Source organism: Idiotropiscis lumnitzeri, chromosome 17, assembly GCF_059441095.1.
Source record: "Idiotropiscis lumnitzeri isolate Australia: NSW breed Sydney's pygmy pipehorse chromosome 17, RoL_Ilum_1.0, whole genome shotgun sequence".
Lineage (NCBI taxonomy): Eukaryota > Metazoa > Chordata > Actinopteri > Syngnathiformes > Syngnathidae > Idiotropiscis > Idiotropiscis lumnitzeri.
In genome coordinates this window covers 14162826-14181009 of record NC_142407.1, presented here as the reverse complement: position 1 = coordinate 14181009, position 18184 = coordinate 14162826, and the positions used below count along the sequence as shown (strand labels likewise).

General features: G+C 43.4%; 1 protein-coding gene across 1 annotated transcript; it reads left to right on the top strand.

Moving 5' to 3' along the window:
- Window positions 1-12751: 12751 nt before the first annotated feature.
- sap30l (sap30-like) lies at window positions 12752-17523 on the top strand. Its single transcript, XM_088280478.1, has 5 exons — window positions 12752-12908; window positions 13174-13376; window positions 14525-14647; window positions 14889-14987; window positions 15978-17523. Exons 2-5 carry the CDS (start codon window positions 13191-13193, stop codon window positions 16107-16109), a joined length of 540 nt encoding a protein of 179 aa, XP_088136604.1. The 5' UTR covers window positions 12752-12908; window positions 13174-13190; the 3' UTR covers window positions 16110-17523.
- The last annotated feature ends 661 nt before the right edge of the window (window positions 17524-18184 follow it).

Genomic DNA, 18184 nt, shown 5'->3' with positions numbered 1-18184 from the left:
TGTTGTTGTTGTCTTTTCATCTCCTTTTTTTTTTTTTTTTCTTCCCTCCAAGCTCATAAAAGTCATTGTGCATGTGCGGCGCACTCAGCCGGCTCACTTCTCCCGCATCTTCCCCAAAGAAATCCTGTTAATATCCATTAAAGTCGCCAATGTCACCTTGCTTTGAGGCAGAGACAGATCGAAGGAGATGAATCAAACGGCGAAGACGATTGCTGAAAAAGGAAAGCTAGAGCGAGAGTAACTCGGGGCGACTCTCGGCGCAACAATGATGAACTGCGGTAGCTGTTTGAACCCCAGACCCCGCAATAATCTCTTTAGCCGCGTGACTGGGTAGCGCTACCCGCTCCTCCTCCTTTTTCTTCTTCTTCACACTGATATCAGCGTGCATATCACTACATGGTTTTGTCATCCACTATCCACAAGTTGCTTTTATTATCTGGCTGACCTTTCACTGATGGATCAATCGCACGAGAGTTTTCTTCCTCTCTGATAATAATCGGCTGTCAGTTTCATAGTGGTGTGACGTTGCCATGGCAACATCCTCACTTGGTGTCTTGTTTGATCCCAGACACACATTGATCAGTATACGGCTTATTTCTTGAACGCCCGAAGCCACTTTGCTCAAATGGACGCTCTGCGTGTGTAATTTAACGTCGTCCAATCAAAGGAGAATGCGAGATTCAGTCGTTTAGTGACGGAAGCTGTCGTGGCGGCATCGGTGGGTCAGCGTGAGGACGGTCAGCTAGCTGGAGGTTGTGCCAGCCGAAAAATTTCAAGTCACGAGGGCGGCTGAGGTTATTTTGCTGCTTTTGCCAAAAAAAAAAATAATAATAATAAATTAAAAATGGCAGCAGCGAGCTAATCATTTGATCAGCAAGATCCTGCGGCTGTACTTTAACATCACAGCTTTCCATAAACGCATACTAAAAACCTGATTTAAAAGAGCGGCCAACACAACGCTTGCTTTTTTGTTATCCAATTAGATCAGCACTCAGCAAATTTCGGTTACAAACGCCACAAGGTGCTTTGATTCCTTGCGAGGAAAATGCGTGGACGGAATGCAACGTGCTCGGCCTTCTGACGCGCCAGATAGCAGGATTGTAAAAGCGTTTTTCTTCGAGTTAGTTTTTATTTGTTTTTGGGAAATTCACTTCATTTGAATTTCTTTTATCAGAGCACTTTTCTTTGCTTTTATTTGTGTTTTCCTCAAAATATGCTTGGTTTTTAGTTCGTTTTTACTCGTTATGTGAGGAGGTTTTTTTTCTCAATGTATGGAGTAAGTTGAAGATATGAAATGAAAGTGAACAAAAGCATGACAACAATATATACGTCTTTGTAAAAACCACAGTATTTTGAAAATAAAACCTTAACAAGGCTTATTCGTTTAATTTTTTCCAAATTCAGCGGGCCGGATTAAAATTTTTAACGGGCCGCATGTGGCCCCCGGGCCGTAGTTTGCCCACACCTGGATTAGAGTATTTAATAAATGACTTTCAAAGCTGAATTTGCTCACTGCGAGGCACATGTGCGAACCACAAATCTACCGTCCTGCCAGATTTTGAACACTGTATATTTTTATTTATTTATTTATTTTATTTATAAATTCTAATTTAATAGGGCATCAATTTGTGTTTGTGGTTGGCACAACTACCTGGCATTCAGGAGAGCCAAGTTCCAATCCCCATTGGAACACTTGTGTGAGGAGTTTTCATGTTTTTTTTGCATTCTTTGGTGGATCCTCTGCAAATTCTCGCACATCCCAAAAGAACGAGTCTGTTCATGGAATTTGTGAATGTGCCTTACGACGGCCAGATGGGCGGTCCAGACTGAACTTCGCTTCTCTCAACAAAAGTCAGTCAAAGTAAGCTCTAGCTCACCTCTGACCCTGAAAATGACCCCAAAAAAAAATGTTCTAGACCAGGTGCAGGCTGCCAGACGGCCATCGCGGCAGGGCGAGCCGGGTTCCTAATGAGGCGGAAAAAGCAGCAGAGGTCTCTCGCAGTGACCCTCACGCAAGGATGCTTTGAGCCGGGGCCCATCTGGTCACCATCACTCAGACCTACAGACCCTCACCTGGGATGAGATGTCCACCTGCGTGCACTCACAAGTAGGCTTGCGAAATGCCGGGAGTTTTTATCGAAGGATTTTTTTTTTTTTTTTTTCGATTAGCAGCAAAAGGAAAAGTTGTTTGTATGACGTTCTGTTTTGCATATGACCCTCAAGTGTAATTTAATTGCCATCATGGAAAGTTTCCAGTTTTAATTTAATTTATTTCTCATTTCTGATTCTGATGTTAACTCATTCACCAAGTAAAAAAAAAAAAAAAATTGACGTCTTTATCCGTCAATGGCAGTAAATGAGTTAATGTCCCTTGAAAATGACATTTTTCACCCCCTTTTAAAGTGAAAAATCTAAGCAAGCAAAATATTTATTTACGAGCTTCCACACATCTTCTGTCAGGATGTTTGTCACTTTTTTTGGGGGGGTGGTTGGAATTTAGATGTCACGGCAGCTCAGAGCTGTCGTCCAACCAGGAGGATTATTGCGGAAAGGACGACAAACAAAAATCTCCGCTGGCGTTCTGAATCACGCGTCCGCACGTTCCGGCTTAAAGGATGTTGTTGACGTTTAATGTGCAGATTAGACGGATCGCAGCAAGTGAGAAAACCGCAAAAGTTCCTCACTTGTTAAATCCAAGATGAACTCTCAGTGCTTATTGTCCTGTCACTCACGTCTTCTTTTTTTTTCCATGAATATACCGCGCAAGATTTTCACTTAATTGATTCTCTGACAACAAAAGCAGAACCCTAGTTTAACCCTAACCCTAAACCCTAATCTTATCTTAATATTCATTCATATCCCACGTGAGCTAATCAATTAGCCACCATCAATACAAGAATCGGATAGATTTCAGACGACATGTCGCGTCAAAAATACATATTTTCTCTTCCTCACCCGGTACAGAGTGTTGCTTTGAACCAGCAGTGTGCTGTTAGCATGTTAGCATGTTAGCGTTTGTTGCTAAGGTGCTGTCGGCGCGCAGCGGTCACACACGCTTTGTACCCCGAAGTGCAGCTACTGTAAAGACGTTCAGTCAAGCGGCGTGACCTCCCGTTTCACGCCAAATGTGTTTGTGGCCCCTAAAGGCCTGTGAGTGTGGGAAGCAGCCCGCTGTTGTTGTCAGCCACGTGTTTACATCAAGGGAACTCATGGCTTTTGCGGGAATGTTGTAGAAGCGCTGAATTTGGGTTTTGGCTTAAAAAATATGATATTATCGGATTTGATGACCGGGGAATATCCTTATAGGAAATCTGCCCAAGTCATTTGGCTGACATGAAAGTTGCATTTGTTGGTGTCACGTTTCTGTTGGTGACACTTTTCAAGGCTCTTCGGATAAAGTGGACACAAATTGCTACTACCACTTACCCGTGACTGACATCATCGCGACAATCCGGCGTCGATATATTTCCGGCGGGACATGACAGCTGTTTAAGAAAAAAAAAAACGAAACGTTATGTTGTCACTCTGTGCCGGCTGTCAGTAATAACACTGACGCAGACGTCTTCCTTAAGCGCAGACAATTTCACACACGAAAGATTTACATGTCGACAATTTATCGCAGGTCTCTGAGGTGTAAAGGAATACAAAAAAAAAATGGCTGTCAAGCCTTGGAAGGGCGGAAATGTGTTTTGGCGGGGGGGGGGGATAACGCTTTAGCCCGAAATAGATATTCTGTCTCCCGTGTGTTAAGCGTGTGTACGCCGATTCGCTGAAACAGGCGAGGTAATTCCTCCGCCCCAAATTTAGCTCGGCGGAAAAGTCGCTTGATATGCAAATGGCCCGATGAATGTTTCATGGCGTCTTGGCGAGGTAGCGAGTGCGTGTGAAGCAAAGCCCAACACTGCATCAAATATACATCACAACTTTCTTATTATATTTTATTTTATTTTTTTCCACGTGACAGATCGTCTGCAACTTAATGAGCGAGTGCGCGACTTCTCTGTGCCCTAACGAGTGTGACCTCTGCATTGAGGTCGTCGTCGTCATCAGTGGAGTTTCACCGCGTTGTACAGACGAGGCAGTAGTAGTCGTGCATGAATAATTGAGCGCTTCTTCTGACAAATTAAGCCGTTTCGTGCCACAAAAGTCATTCAGGAGAATGACGCTACACCGTGGCACTCGGAGCAAAAAAAAACGTATCGCAACATCATGCACTGCAGTATTTAATTGCGAAACGCTAAATAAAACAACTTTAAGCGGCGCAAAGTTTTTTTGGGGCTAAATGTAGAATAATGTAGAACGTATTGTAGTGCATTAATATGTTTAGCGACAATTTGTTGCGTAACGGCATGTACATAACACATAGCGGGAAGTAGTGGAGCCCAACATTAGCATTATGTAGCATTATTACAATGTTATGTAGCAGTTATGTAAAACAACTTTACTCAACGTAACATTATGTAGCCTAGCGTAATGTAGCGTTGTTATGTAGAGCAGTGTAATGTTGCCTATTATGTGCCGCAGTGTTTTATAGCTTTAGTAATGTAGCGGAATATTATGTGACGTGACATTATGTAGAGCAGCGTTATGAAGCTAATGCTATGTAGCATAATAATTTTATGTAGCATAACCTAATGTAGCATAATGTTATGTAGCATAACGTCATATAGTGAAGTTGTGTAGCCTAGCATAATGCTGTGTAGCGTAACAATGCAGCATGCTGTCATTGGTAGTTTTAACGTTCAGATTTGGGGTTTCTTTGGGTTTCAATTTCACATTTTAAGTCTGAGTTAGGCCAAGTCAGGTTTTGGGTTTCAAATTAAAAAAATACAAAACTTACATAGAGCAAAAGAAATAAACTGTAGAAAAGCAGCAAGACGGTTTCAATTACGGGGAGTTTATTTTGTAGTTATGATGCTGGCAACACTTATTTATTTATTTATGTGGATGCTCCGCCCCGCAATTAAGTGACTGCACTTCGAACAAACGACTCCAAGTACTATTGAAATACTTGCGCATTCCGTCTGCGCTCTTGAAATAAATGGGATTTTTATTTTGAAATGAAACTTGTCACTATCGATCGGGTTGAAGCTGGCTAACCGGAATGTTCCTCCCCTTCAGCGACGGCATTGCGAGCATCCCGCCTCGTGTTCCGCTCGTTTGAGCTAAACGCCATCCATCATACTTAGAAAAACATATTAGCTTATGTTTTTTTCTGCTCGCGGATGAATTATTCAACGGGCTATTGGTTATCCGGACTGGACGCCGGCGAAGACGACGGCTTCTTTTTCTCTCACAATCACTCAAAGCGCTCGCTCTAATCCAATTGTGGGGTTGTTTTTTTTTCGAGAGTTCCGTCTGGTGGCATTAAGCGCAAAGACAACTGTACTTGTCCGGTGTGATTGTTTTCAAAAGGCCTTCAAAGTGTGTCGTGTCATAACAGCACGTTTGCATTAAAGTGTCATCTTGGTTTTGTGTCATCGTAAGTCGTGTTGTGTAACACAGCACAGCACTAAGCAATGCTATAATAATAATAATAATAATAATATTGCCTTTATTAGTCCCACAATGGGGAAATTCGAGATTCGAACCCAGGCCTCCTGGTGAGACTGGGTCCTGAACGCGGCGCCTTAGACCACTCGGCCATCCTGGCTGCACATCCAAAACTCAAGCGTTCAATTACACTGCTACACATTCAAAATAAAAGCTGGAAAAATTAAACTGAACAGTAAAAAAAACACTGCACTAAAAAAAATATTAATGACACTAAAGAAATTTAAGTAGTGCAACCGCAATTGAAAATGTCTGTGTTGCTCATTTAATTTGAGGACATTACTTTATTAACTGTTGCATAACAGAACTTTAAGCTTTGAATATAAAGTCAAACAAGATGGTGGAGTGTGGCTCAGTGTGACGCAACACTTTTTTTTTTTTTTTAACTTTCTTGAATGTAACATACATAAACATAAAATATTGCGATTTTTTTCCCCCATCATTATAGAGAGCTTTGTTTATATCGCAACCAACCCACAATATCGTCATATTTATCGTCTCATGAAGTTCATATTGCGATATCATGGTATCGTGACATTTGGTTATCGTAACATCTCTTGTCACAACAGTGCAACATAACGTAGTGCAACACAAAATAAGCCACGTAGCGCATTGTAACCTATCGCAATATAATCGCATTGCCTCATATCGAAACGTGACGCATCACGATGCAAATTTAGGTGCCACAAGTTCTCGCAGTTCAATGTAAGGTAACACAATATCACGAAACACAAAATATAAACAAACATTAACTCTCATTCATTGCCAGCCTAGATCAAATAAATGTCCTTTTTGACGTCTAAATCCGTCAATGGCAGTGAATGGGTTCAAAGAAAAGAGAGCTGTAAAACTGAAATGTAATATCAACAAGCATATCATTCTATTTCATCCGAGGATTAAAAGGTGTAAGGTGCACAGCAGTGAAACAAAGGAAGCAAACACTGCGCCGGAGCTTTCCCGTGAGGCACATTTGCAATCCTCTCAGTCTCCTGCTGGTCGGTGCGGTGTTAAATCAGCGTGCTGTGAAATGTCATTAAAACGGGCCGTAATGGGGTTGACGACAAACGGATTTCCAGAGAAGGTCCTATTCCCCTCTTCGTGCCGGTCGCTTTCACCCTTCGGGGATTTATTTTATCCAGCTGGTACTGAATACACACACACACACACACATGAGAAGAAAATATCGAGAAGAGCTCACAGGGTAAATAGTTACCGAGGCAGCAATAAAATAAATTAGGGATCTGCTCAGGGCTTTTGCAGCCTCACTGCAGCACAGCAGATAGCAAAGCAGCTTGAAATGAACCCAAGAAAGGAATAACCACGAGCATGGACGCAGGCTGGATTGTTTACGAAAGGTAACACACCTTTATAGAATTAACTTTCTTCTTTAGTTTCTTTGTGTGCGTGTGTGTGTCTTTGTGACACCACCACAGACAAAATGTAATTAAGAATAACGTAATATGCAGCGGAATGTGGAGTAACGTTGCGGTGCACAATGTTTTAACTCATTTACTGCCATTGACGGCTTAACACGTCAAATAACCTTTTTTTTTTTTTTTTACTCGGCTGGTAGTTATTATTATAACAGTTGACCAGCAATAACTGAAAAGCCCAGATGTCCTGGCATTGCTTCCAAAAAAAAAAAAAACATTCTAAGCATTCAATCGGATTATTCTAATGACATCCCATTCTTGACAAGAATGTCAAACTTTTGCATCCAACATCGTCTTCATAGAGGTTGTACGATTACGCCGGCAGTTTCAGATCAATTCAATTTACTTCCATTGAGGCAAACGCGTTGAATGGCAATTATTCGGGGAAGGGGGTCGCTCCGCTATGGCGACGCGCAGACAGACAGCAGATGTAAACGATTTGGACAACGTCACAAACAATTATTTCCTTCCTGCGCTGGCGTCCCTGCAGGCAGGTGCTTCTGTCCGTGACACGCTTCCACTTTTTTTGCTGTCCCGTGCTCTGATAACCCAATCCCCCCCCCCTCTTGGATTCATTTTCCTAATGCAATTTGCATGAAATAATGTAACTTTCCTATCAACACCACGACAGTACTGCTGATATGATTACGATTGCTTCTGAGAAATTTCCCTCTGACGCAATCCAAGGACATTGTAGTAACAACTAGCTAGCTAGCTGGCTAGTGGCTACTTCCATTAGCAAGAGGCAACATTTTGTCACAAAAATGTTCAAATGTATTTTATTCTATTCATTTGAGAGGGGGGGATATTGCACAATCAATCATGTTACTTAGCTTAACATATTATAACGTAAAAACAATTTGCATAACAAAGCATAGCCTTGCGTAATAATAATTTGTGTGTAATGTAACATGGCTAAAAGTCAAAAGTTCTCAAAAAATGTGGACCATTAAGTTACGATATGTAGTGTAATGCAACGTTCCGAAACGCATTGTCATGTGAACCGACGTAGCGTAACGTAACGTAGCGAATCATTACGCCGCCTAACATCATGTCGTGTAACGTGATTTTTTATTTTTTGTCTAGTTACGATGTGACGCATCTTTGACAGGAAGCTGTGGAATGTGTCAGATCAAGTCTCTGCGGGTAGCGGCCATTCACCCGCTGTCATCCCGTGATGAGCTAAGTGTGTGCGTGCGTGTGCGTGCGTGCGTGTGTGTGTGTGTACGTGAGAGCCAGACAAGCCCTGTAAGATAATTGCCCTCCGCGGATGCCCTCCGAGCAAGCGACAAAGACAAAGGGACGGGAATAAATGGAAACGGATTACAGAATTTGAAATGAAGGCAAGCAAGCCGGAATGGCGCTCGTTCATTAGCTGCTATTAGTTAAAAAAAAAAAAAAAGTCAAATATTCTCCGGGTCAGGGCCACCGGAGACCCGCTCAGACAGGCCTTTCGGGCCCTTGGGTCCTTTTTAAATTCAAACGCTCCGCTCGCAGGTCGCGCGGCAGACGTGGAAGGCGAGGCGGGAGGCCAGCTAACGGGATTGCGGGTGATAATGTCGAGAAACGAGGGAGGAGAAACGACAGGCGAGGTCAGGAGAGCGCTTGACTGACAGCTCAAGTGGCCTCCGAGACTCGGATATGCTAATGGGTCACAATTTGGCACTTACGACGCGGCTTTTTGGACCCTCCTTGGCTACCGTATTGCTCACTCGGATTTTGCAGGATGTCTCATACGAAACAAACTATATTCATTATTTGTCGCTACCTTTTTTTAATTTATTTCTTTTATTTATCTACTTCTTCCCGATATTGTATATTTTGTTCTTCTTTTGCACCATCCACAAAAACTTGGCGCCCACAGCCTCAGGCCCCTGAACACAACATCCTCAGCTATGCTGAAACTATATATTTTTTAAAGTTCTAAACATCACTACAATACTTGTGTATATTTCTATTATTATTCTTTTGCAAAAAAAACAAAAATCTGGCACCGAAATTGACGGCCACCCACGTCTCTACCCCCACAATTCACAAGTCTTCACTTTGACAACTACTGAGAAACTCTGTTCTGACTACTACTTGTGCGCAAAGATGGACAATATCCGCCCGGGTGCTCTGTCGTGCATCATCACCTTCATGGTCAAGGTGGCCCAATCAACGGCGCGCTGCCGTTACATCTTCCATGACCGACAGGCCGAGTCTGGACAACCTTGCGGCGGCCAAGGAGCAAAATCGATCAGAGGCCTGGAAGGAGAAAGTGGCCGGAAGGCGATTTGTGACGGCTGACGACGCCAACCTACAGATGTTGCTTCCTGGAGGTTAAGGCTGCAGATTTATGAGCTCCGTCGCTGTCCCCCCCCCGCCACATATTTCACACGGATGAACACGCTAACGAGGGCTACTGTTTTTACGGTTGCCTTCTTCTGTCCGCATGTTAGGTGACAGGATAAGAATTGTTTTTGCAAGCATATTGTTAAATTTCCACACCCAAAAAATATTAATAGTAGCATTCAATTGCAAACCATTCTAGTTGTTGGCCTCGCTAAACATCATTTCCTAAAACATTAGTCAGACATTGGCCACTCTAAAAAAGTAGTGATTAATTTTTTAAAATGACCCATGTGGAAATGTTCTGTCAAACTCCGATTTTTTTTCACCTCCAATTCATTTAGTGCGCCTCAGTTATATGCAAATTTTGACTTGGCGGACCAACATGGCTTGCTTGACATTGGCTAATGTAAAATCAGACCTGGACTAGTGCTGTGGCATTTCCAATTTCCTAGTTCTCATGAACGCATCACTGCAGCAATTTGTGTTTTACGTGACAGGGATTGTGTTTAGTGAGCACTGAAGGACTTCAAGATGACTTTGGACTTCCTTCTGGACCAGTGGACATTTCATTACTCTCCATTGTCCAAAATGGACGCGGCAAGCCTGGGAAGTGTGTTTCCGTTCCATTTAGCGTGATGAAAAACGATGATGGAGGGCTGGCGGACTTGAAAAGACGTAGCGTGTCCAAGCTCATGTTGGGTCATTGATCACCAATGACGAACTGTTATTGCAGAGTGGCCAAAATCAATCGCTCATTTAGCCTTCCAAGTGGACACATTGACCGATGGAGGGGGGGGGGACGAAACACACCCCCCCCATACACACACTCAACTGTAGAGAATGAAGACACCTTGCATGTGATGGACTATTTCAACCTTTAACGTAGCAAACCTGCTAGCCTCTTTACGTGTCACGTGACACTCGTTTTCGCACTCGTGCCTCTGCAACAGTAAATATAGATATTCCTCTTTATATCCGTCACTTTATGCGTTCCACGTCTTTTTATGGCCGTCGTTTTTTATTGCACAGGAGGCATCATGTGCTTTACTCGATGTTCTAAATACATCGTCACGCCTGTCCAACTAATGGCGACACTCATACATTGTCATAAACAAACACCAGGGCAATATTGCAACTATAAAGCTGATTGATTCTCGATTTGTGTCGCAGTGTTCTCGTTTGACCACCAGATGGTAATAAAATGCACACTTGGGCCTCCGGGGACTCGCATGCTTGATGATTGCTGCGTGGCACTATATTGCTCCCAGTACAGATTTAATAGAATAAAACGGAATAGATTTTTATTGTCACTGTCACAGGGGGGGTTGAAATCAGTCTAGTAGATAAATGTATATTTGCTTTTTCTTCCGACCACTCAAATGCTGATTTTGTATTTGTTTTGCTTTTTATGATGTGATTGTGAATATTGCTGCTGTGACAATCTACTGTCATATCTCTCATGAATAAAGTTTTTTTTTATCTTCAGTGTCGATTTATCGGTCTGTCTATCTGGCCACTGCGGAAAATCGCCTAGTCAATGGCTACTGTCCAACAGTAGTGATGGAAGACATTCTACAGCGAATCTAAAAAAGGGGTTATATGCGCCTTACCATAGGCGAAAACAGTCCTTGACCTCTCTAAAGGACGTCGTAATTAATTGTCTCTGTCTCAAACGATGAAATCATTCAACAGTCATTGGCCACTTTAAAAAGTCTTTGCATGCAGCTCACCTATATGGGAAATCTCATCAATGGACACTCTAAATGTTGTGATTAATTTTTTTCTACTCACTTGTGGGGGTGAAATGCTTTATTGCATACGACTTTCTCACTTTCATCATCTAACCATCAGAAAATCTCATTTTGCATTCTGGCGTGCGCGCTTTTCACTGTTTGTGGTGCACAACTCCGTTTGCGCTCGGTTCGTTTCCTGGGTCATGTTGCTCTCAGTCTCAGGGTCGACGAAAACAAGCCGCGTGTTATGAAAAGCATATTCAAAACATCCTGCAGAAATACGGATCGAATCCAGAGGCAGGAAGTCCGCTTTGTTATGTCACTGATTTAAACCCTTCATAAATTCTCACTTCCCTAAATATTTATTCCCTCGGGGTGCTTTGACTGCCGTTATTTGCCGGCGCTTTCAAATTTACGTCAGCCCAAGATTTAAGGACGACCTTAAGACGAACTCTCAACCATTTCTGTTTATATAAATGCCAGCATTTTTTTTTTCTCCACAAGACTTTCTGGTGACTTTTAGGATTCATTTCTTGGCACATTATGTGCCTTTCTACTGGTGTATAAACTGGGTCAAGTGGCACATCCACACATTAAAAACACCACTGCCATCTAGTGTTGTGGTGGTTAAATGACGCTAAATTGCCAAGCTTTTTGGCCTACGCGATCTAATGTGAGTAAATTGCAGCATGATGTCAACGTTTGATGACAAACAACAATGTGACTTAAACTTAAACCTGTTGAAAACTCGCTTTTAACACTGGCTTTCTTGGGCCATCAAGATGTAAACTATTTTGATGTTATTACCTCTTGTGCAGCATTTCTTTCTGACAGTCTCATCACATCTTAATGGTCCATTAAAGCCTCTATTAGCCTCATCAAGACAATAATCCAATTTTCGTTTGTTATGCTATTTTAATGGTGTCCTCTGCTTGAACCTTTCTCTTCATCCGAGCATGAGGCACCAGACAAATGATAACAAGAAAAAGAGCAGAATTAAGTGTTTTAATAAAGACTGCTTTGCATTAAAAGCAGTCTTTTTAAAACTGAGATGAAAATTTAACCACAATATTTTAATAAACCATGATTGTTTGTAAACATGAAATCAAGCGAATGCATCAAATCAAGCTCTTGTAGATTTTCAGAAGTAGTTTAAAATTATTTTGACAGCCTAAGTACTCCTTGTTTCATTTAGTAGACGCTGTCGCCCCCTGTAAGGTCACTGGTGGACTTACACCACGGCGATGTCAGCATGCGCCTTGCAATGCATCTTGCACAATGAATATTTCCAGAAACGATGATCAGAAATACACGCAATTATTTATGTACAAGTGAGGGAGTTGTAATGACAAATGGAGTTTAATCAGAATGACGATGGTGCTGAGTTAGCCTCACGTTAACAAGTTGTTCATAATTTCATTCTTCGCGACCAGCGCAGGCTAACTAAATGATATACTGAACATTTTTGTGATTGTAAGGGGTCGACAAACGGCCCCCCCAAAATGTCCAAATGCGAAGTTAAATCCCCATGGCGCTAACCATCACAAATACTTTACTAGCCGTGTGTGCGGAAAACACCGGAGTAATGCATGGGTACCAAGCCAAGACCGGCGTTGGTTACAGCCAATCACATAGCGGCGTTTCATCACTAAACCCGCCTTCAAATAAAAACTGACCAATCGTAGCGAGGGAGGGAAACTTCCGTTACCAACACTCCAGCGCGTCCATTGTAAAACGCGATTGTCGCGATTTCAACGCCAGATTTGTTTTAAATCACGAAAAAAAGTTGCTGTATCCGTCGAGTTTCATCTCAAACCGGCCCGGAGTCGTTCGAGATTGCTGTCATACGCGACACGTGAGCTCTCTTCGGAATATTCTGTCCACCTTGCGCTTACGCTAACTAGCTGGAGCTAGCACACGTTAGCCGGCCGCGGGTGGGTTGGTCGAATGGCGACAGACGAGAGCATGTTTTCGACTCGCTTCGGAGGAATTCGGCAATAGAAACGCCACTCTTGGGAAAACCTGCGCAAGACCAATCCCGCCATTATCTCATCGGACGTGCACTTTCGGAAGGGATTTTGTGGTGTGTGTTAAATTGTTAAACTGGTGAATCCCCCAAGGAGTGGCTCCCTCCAGGATGAATGGCTTCAGTACCGAGGAGGACAGCCACGACGGGCCGCCCGCGCCGCCCCTCTACGGCCAGAGCTGCTGCCTGATCGAGGACGGCGAGCGCTGCGGCCGCTCCGCCGGCAACGCCTCCTTCAGCAAGCGGATCCAGAAGAGCATTTCGCAGAAGAAGCTCAAACTGGACATCGATAAGAGCGTGAGTGACATCTGAAAGGGGAGCGAGAAAAAAAGACGACTTTTCCCCGCTGTGGGTTCTCCTCTCCACGAGACTGGATTTTGGCCGCTTGATTGACAGCTAATGCTAAACTACCTCGTATCATCTTTGCATGCATAACCTTGCTGAGTGTTTTTTTTCACGTTTGCTTACTTTTTGGGCTAAGCGAGCTTAGTTGGGCTTTGTTTGTGTCGCTTTCTGCCTCGTTGAAACGAGCGGGTTTAGACAGCAGTGCTAACGTTAGCCGCTTAGCTCTTCTGAGTCGTCATAGTCCAACTATTCGGCGAGGTCATTTTGAGTGAATAACATTGGCCCACTCTTTAAGAGCTTTATACATTGCCACGTATTGAGCTTGACCAACTCGTCACTTAAACTGTATCCAACTATTCTTGTTGTCCAAGTGCTTCTTGATTATTGCAACCAAAAAATATAAATAAACTGTAGATGCACCGATACCAGGATCCGATACTCTACATCTGCACTGCACTTAGGCTTCTAAAAATCCTCGACTACAAAGCTGCAATACTGTCAGAATGGGTTTAGTGGCTGTTTCCAAAAGTAGTTTTGTTTAAGGAAGAAGATTGAGCGCCGCGTTGCTTTTTCGTTCCTCCAATAGACCAAAATGCACTCAAGCGTCAAACGTGTTTCCACATAGACGAAGGTAAGACCTCGGGAAGATGTAAGGAGATATTCAGGGTCCCATGCAAGACTTGAGAACGACACGCTCGATGCTTTCCAGACCCGCCACGTTTTCAAAACATGTCCTCCATCACATGTGGCGAGCCATGTCAAAGAAGTGGCACGCATGCACACTCGTGAAGGTCGCGGGAGCACAGTTTGAAAAGAACATTCCCGTGGGCAGGCGGCACCCGTCTCCTAATGGCAAGGTCACGTGCTTCTGTGGTGTGGATTTCATACCCGATGAGCTTGTTGACTGAATCCAAAACAAAACCACATGGAGATGTTTGTTTGTTTATTTTTTTGAATGCGCTGATACACTCCAGATATCCTCTGTGCTTAATGTGCCAATTTGTCAGCACAGAAAGTTTCTGTTACCCAGTTGCTCGGGAATGTTAACGCCACTGCGAACTGCTCTTTAACGGCGTATTCCCTCTCTTTTTTTTTTGTAGGTGCGCCATTTGTACATTTGTGACTTCCACAAGAATTTCATCCAGAGCGTGCGCAACAAGAGGAAGAGAAAGACTAGCGACGACGGCGGCGAGTCTCCGGATCACGACGTGGAAGTGCCGGAGGTAAGACGTTTCCCTTGAGCCGCTTTTCTACAATTCCGTTTGTCATCTGGAATGTTAAAACCTCATCTGTGTTGCTGAACTTGTATAAAGACAACTCGATTTCAGATTTTTGGCTTTTTGCCCGTGAAGTCGACAGATGGAATGCTAGCGTTCGATACGTTCCGACTTTGTGAGCGCGTGAAGGTGTGCTCGGATGATTCCAGTCCGCATCCCGTACTGACCCCGCCTCTCGTCTTCCCAGGTGGACCTGTTCCAGCTGCAGGTGAACACGTTGCGGCGCTACAAGCGACACTACAAGCTGCAGACCAGGCCCGGCCTCAACAAGGCCCAGCTGGCCGAGGTGATCGCGCATTTCACGACGGCAAATTCTCGGGAATGCCCGTGCGAATGACGTGTACTTGAATTTGCTCGGCCTCATCAGCTTTATAGTCCAAATTCTGCTACTTTTGATGCCTGAAGGATACCAAGCGTTTTAGTTGGAAACAATGTCGTACTACATGGACTTTAAACGTGCCTATTATGTTGTTGAAATTGGCTTTTCGGTGCAGACTTGAACCCGAATCCATGTTCTCGTCTCTATAAGCGCTCGTCACCCTCAACTGGAGTCGTCGTTGACTTTAATGTACGCAGCGTTGCGGCTCCCACTCGGCCATAATTGCTCACTGAGAGATCGTTAGACTAATTTGCCGCATCGACAGGTGGACTTTCCGCAGCTGCCTTATGAAAACCTCCTGTATCCGAGCCAAGCGGCGGGCGGGGGGGCGGGGAATTGGCGTCAGGCGCCAACGGCGGATGAATGGCACCGGCCAGCAAGTTGAACGTTTCCCCAGACTCGAGAAGTCGCTTTAACGAGCCTCGCACGTCATTAATAACGCGGCGGTCGGCAGGCGACAACCGCCCACAGCTGTGCCAGTGTAGCGCTTAGCCATGCTGAGTGTTTGTTTACTTTTTAATTTTTTTTTTAAGCTAAGTTTTGTCTGCGAAGCTCGGGGCGGTTCCCCGCATGCTGTCGAGCACATGTCAGAAACACCTCTCGGGAAGCACCTTAAAATCCCGACCTACAAATGGCCAATCGGCCAAATAAACATAGATGTGAGTGATTTATTCAGAACCGAAGGAAGGATTTTTGTCCACGGCCCTACAACAGTAAAGGTTCGACATACCGTTAAGCAGAAATGGGCCCCTTTGACGCTGATTGTTATCCACAAAGTGGACCGGAGAACTTTCGCTAACCATGACAGAAGTGTCAACTTTTGTAAATTCCTGAGTGGGGCGCATGCTTCTGAGTTCTGACTGTCACATTCTTGTCCCGTGTCCTGTGCGTCCGCAGACGGTGAGCCGTCACTTCAGGAACATTCCGGTGAACGAGAAGGAGACGCTGTCCTACTTTATTTACATGGTGAAGAGCAGCAAGAGCCGCTTGGACCAGAAGGGTGACGGCGGCAGCAAACCGCTCGACTAAAAAGAAAGAAAGAAAGAAAATGCGCGCGCACACACAAAAATGCAAGCAATGAACATTACCAGACGTGGCGAAACAACCAAAAACTGGACCCTTAACACAACCGCAACTTTGGTGGACTTTTTTTAACAGCTGCGACCATCCATCCACGGATCATCGTTCCCTTCGCCCAAACCTTTGCAACTCGAGCACCAGGACCCAATTTGACTTTGCCTAACGCGTGTCGACTGTTACCGCGTCCGCCAGGATGGAAAAAGGGTCACGCTCCCACCGACAGAATGACCCCTTTTACCTCGACAGGAAAGCTAAAATAGCGTACTTAAAAAAAAAAAAAAAAAAAACTGTCCTTGCTTTGGACCTAAAGGACCCGGACAGGACTGCTGACATTTTGCAAGATGCACACTGCATCCAGAATTTTTTTTAGCGCTAATTGTTAGCACTGACATGCCGAAAGCTCTTGGGCCAGTGTGTTGCCTTCCTGTTATTTTGCTGAAGTATTAAGTGCGGTGGCATAATGTGTGTGAACAACTACAACAGAATTGGAATGATAAATATCATTAGTAATGATGCGCTCAAAGACATCCTTATTGGGATTTTTATTTAAAACAGAAACGTTCAGTGCGATTTGTATGCACTGACATGCTAAAATGTTATGGCCTCGTGTTTAAACCTCCTGTTATATCAAATTGACCCGATATATTTCCGGACTTAAGTTTTCTAGTAAGTGTATTGGTGTAAGCACATGTTTTGGTAAATTTGTTTTCCTATTCCTGACACTTACAATTGGGGTAAAAAAAAAAAAAAGGGAAACGTGAATTTTAACGGCAGTTAAATCTAACATTACAAGCGCTTTGATTATTGCCCGCAATGACCATTAGTGTCAGAAGAGGGTGCTGCAAGTCCAAGAAATTACTTTTTTTTGTGTGCATTAATTCCAAAAACATTTTTCGATAACGGGTCAAATTTACCCAAGGACCATTATTTCTTTTCCTGAGAAACCAACGTCAATAGGAGGATTAAATGCACTTATTGATGAGCGTTTGTCAACAGAGGACGCGAGGCTACGCGTGTGTTTGAAATCTTGGCTAGCTTTTCCTTGGCGGCAGTTCAGAAACAATACGACAAAACTTGAGCGAAAACCAACACTTGAGTGTTTTTCACCAATGTGATCTTTGTACACAGTTGACTGTCTTTATTTTAGGGATTATTTTGTCTTTTTTTTTTTTTGCACCCTACGTTTTCATTCTTGCAAGTTATTTTTGTTAGCGTCACATAGGTGATAACCATCCGTCTTTATTCACAAGTAGGCGACAACAGCCGCATTAACCTATAACCGTCGTATTAGAAATCACACTTGTATTTAAATATGGCTGCTTATTGCTCCTGCTATTGAAATTAATAAATGTACAGGCCTTTATTTGGGACTGAGTGCTTTTTCTTTGACTTGGAATGTACAAAAATGCTATCAATGCTGCTTCCTAATGTGCTACAGCAGTTCCTGAAACACACCACAAGGTTACAGTATTGCTATTCAAACACTTAATGTCTCCTCATTTGAAGGCTTCCTGGAAAGCGGTAAGTAGTTTTGCTATAATTCGGATTTATAACACCTTATGACCCGACACACTTAACGAGAGCAGTTCCAGTAAGACACCACTAGGTGACACTGTTGTTCTGCGAACGATGGCTCTCCTTTACCGGAAGCTTCCAATGGGTGAGTAGTTTGACTTTAATTTGGTTTTATCTGGTTTAGTTCTAGATAAGTTTTTCTGACTTTCAAGTGTTGCAATAAGGGATTTAAAGAATATGTCAACAATAGACATGTGTTGGCTTATTTTCCCAGAGCAGTTGATTAAAAAAAAAAAACCGCAGCCCTTTGAAATCCTCGCCAAATTCCTATTTTGCTACCTTTAATCACGCCAATGATGAAAACTAGTGATGTCTCGTATCCCAAAAGCATTAAACCAAAAATCGGCAATGTTATTTATTTTCTAAATAGCGTTGTTATTACGTGTCGTGACTATTTTGTTGGCACCAAAATGAAAAACTCGTCACAAAATGGCGGGCGTCATAAAATA

What these genes read in the sequence shown, in the direction of transcription:
- sap30l (XM_088280478.1), top strand. Translation starts at nt 13,191, where the DNA reads ATGAATGGCTTCAGTACCGAGGAGGACAGCCACGACGGGCCGCCCGCG. An exon ending in ACGACGTGGAAGTGCCGGAG is followed by an intron (nt 14,648 to 14,888) that starts GTAAGACGTTTC and finishes TCGTCTTCCCAG; the next exon opens with GTGGACCTGTTCCAGCTGCA. An exon ending in ACAAGGCCCAGCTGGCCGAG is followed by an intron (nt 14,988 to 15,977) that starts GTGATCGCGCAT and finishes GTGCGTCCGCAG; the next exon opens with ACGGTGAGCCGTCACTTCAG.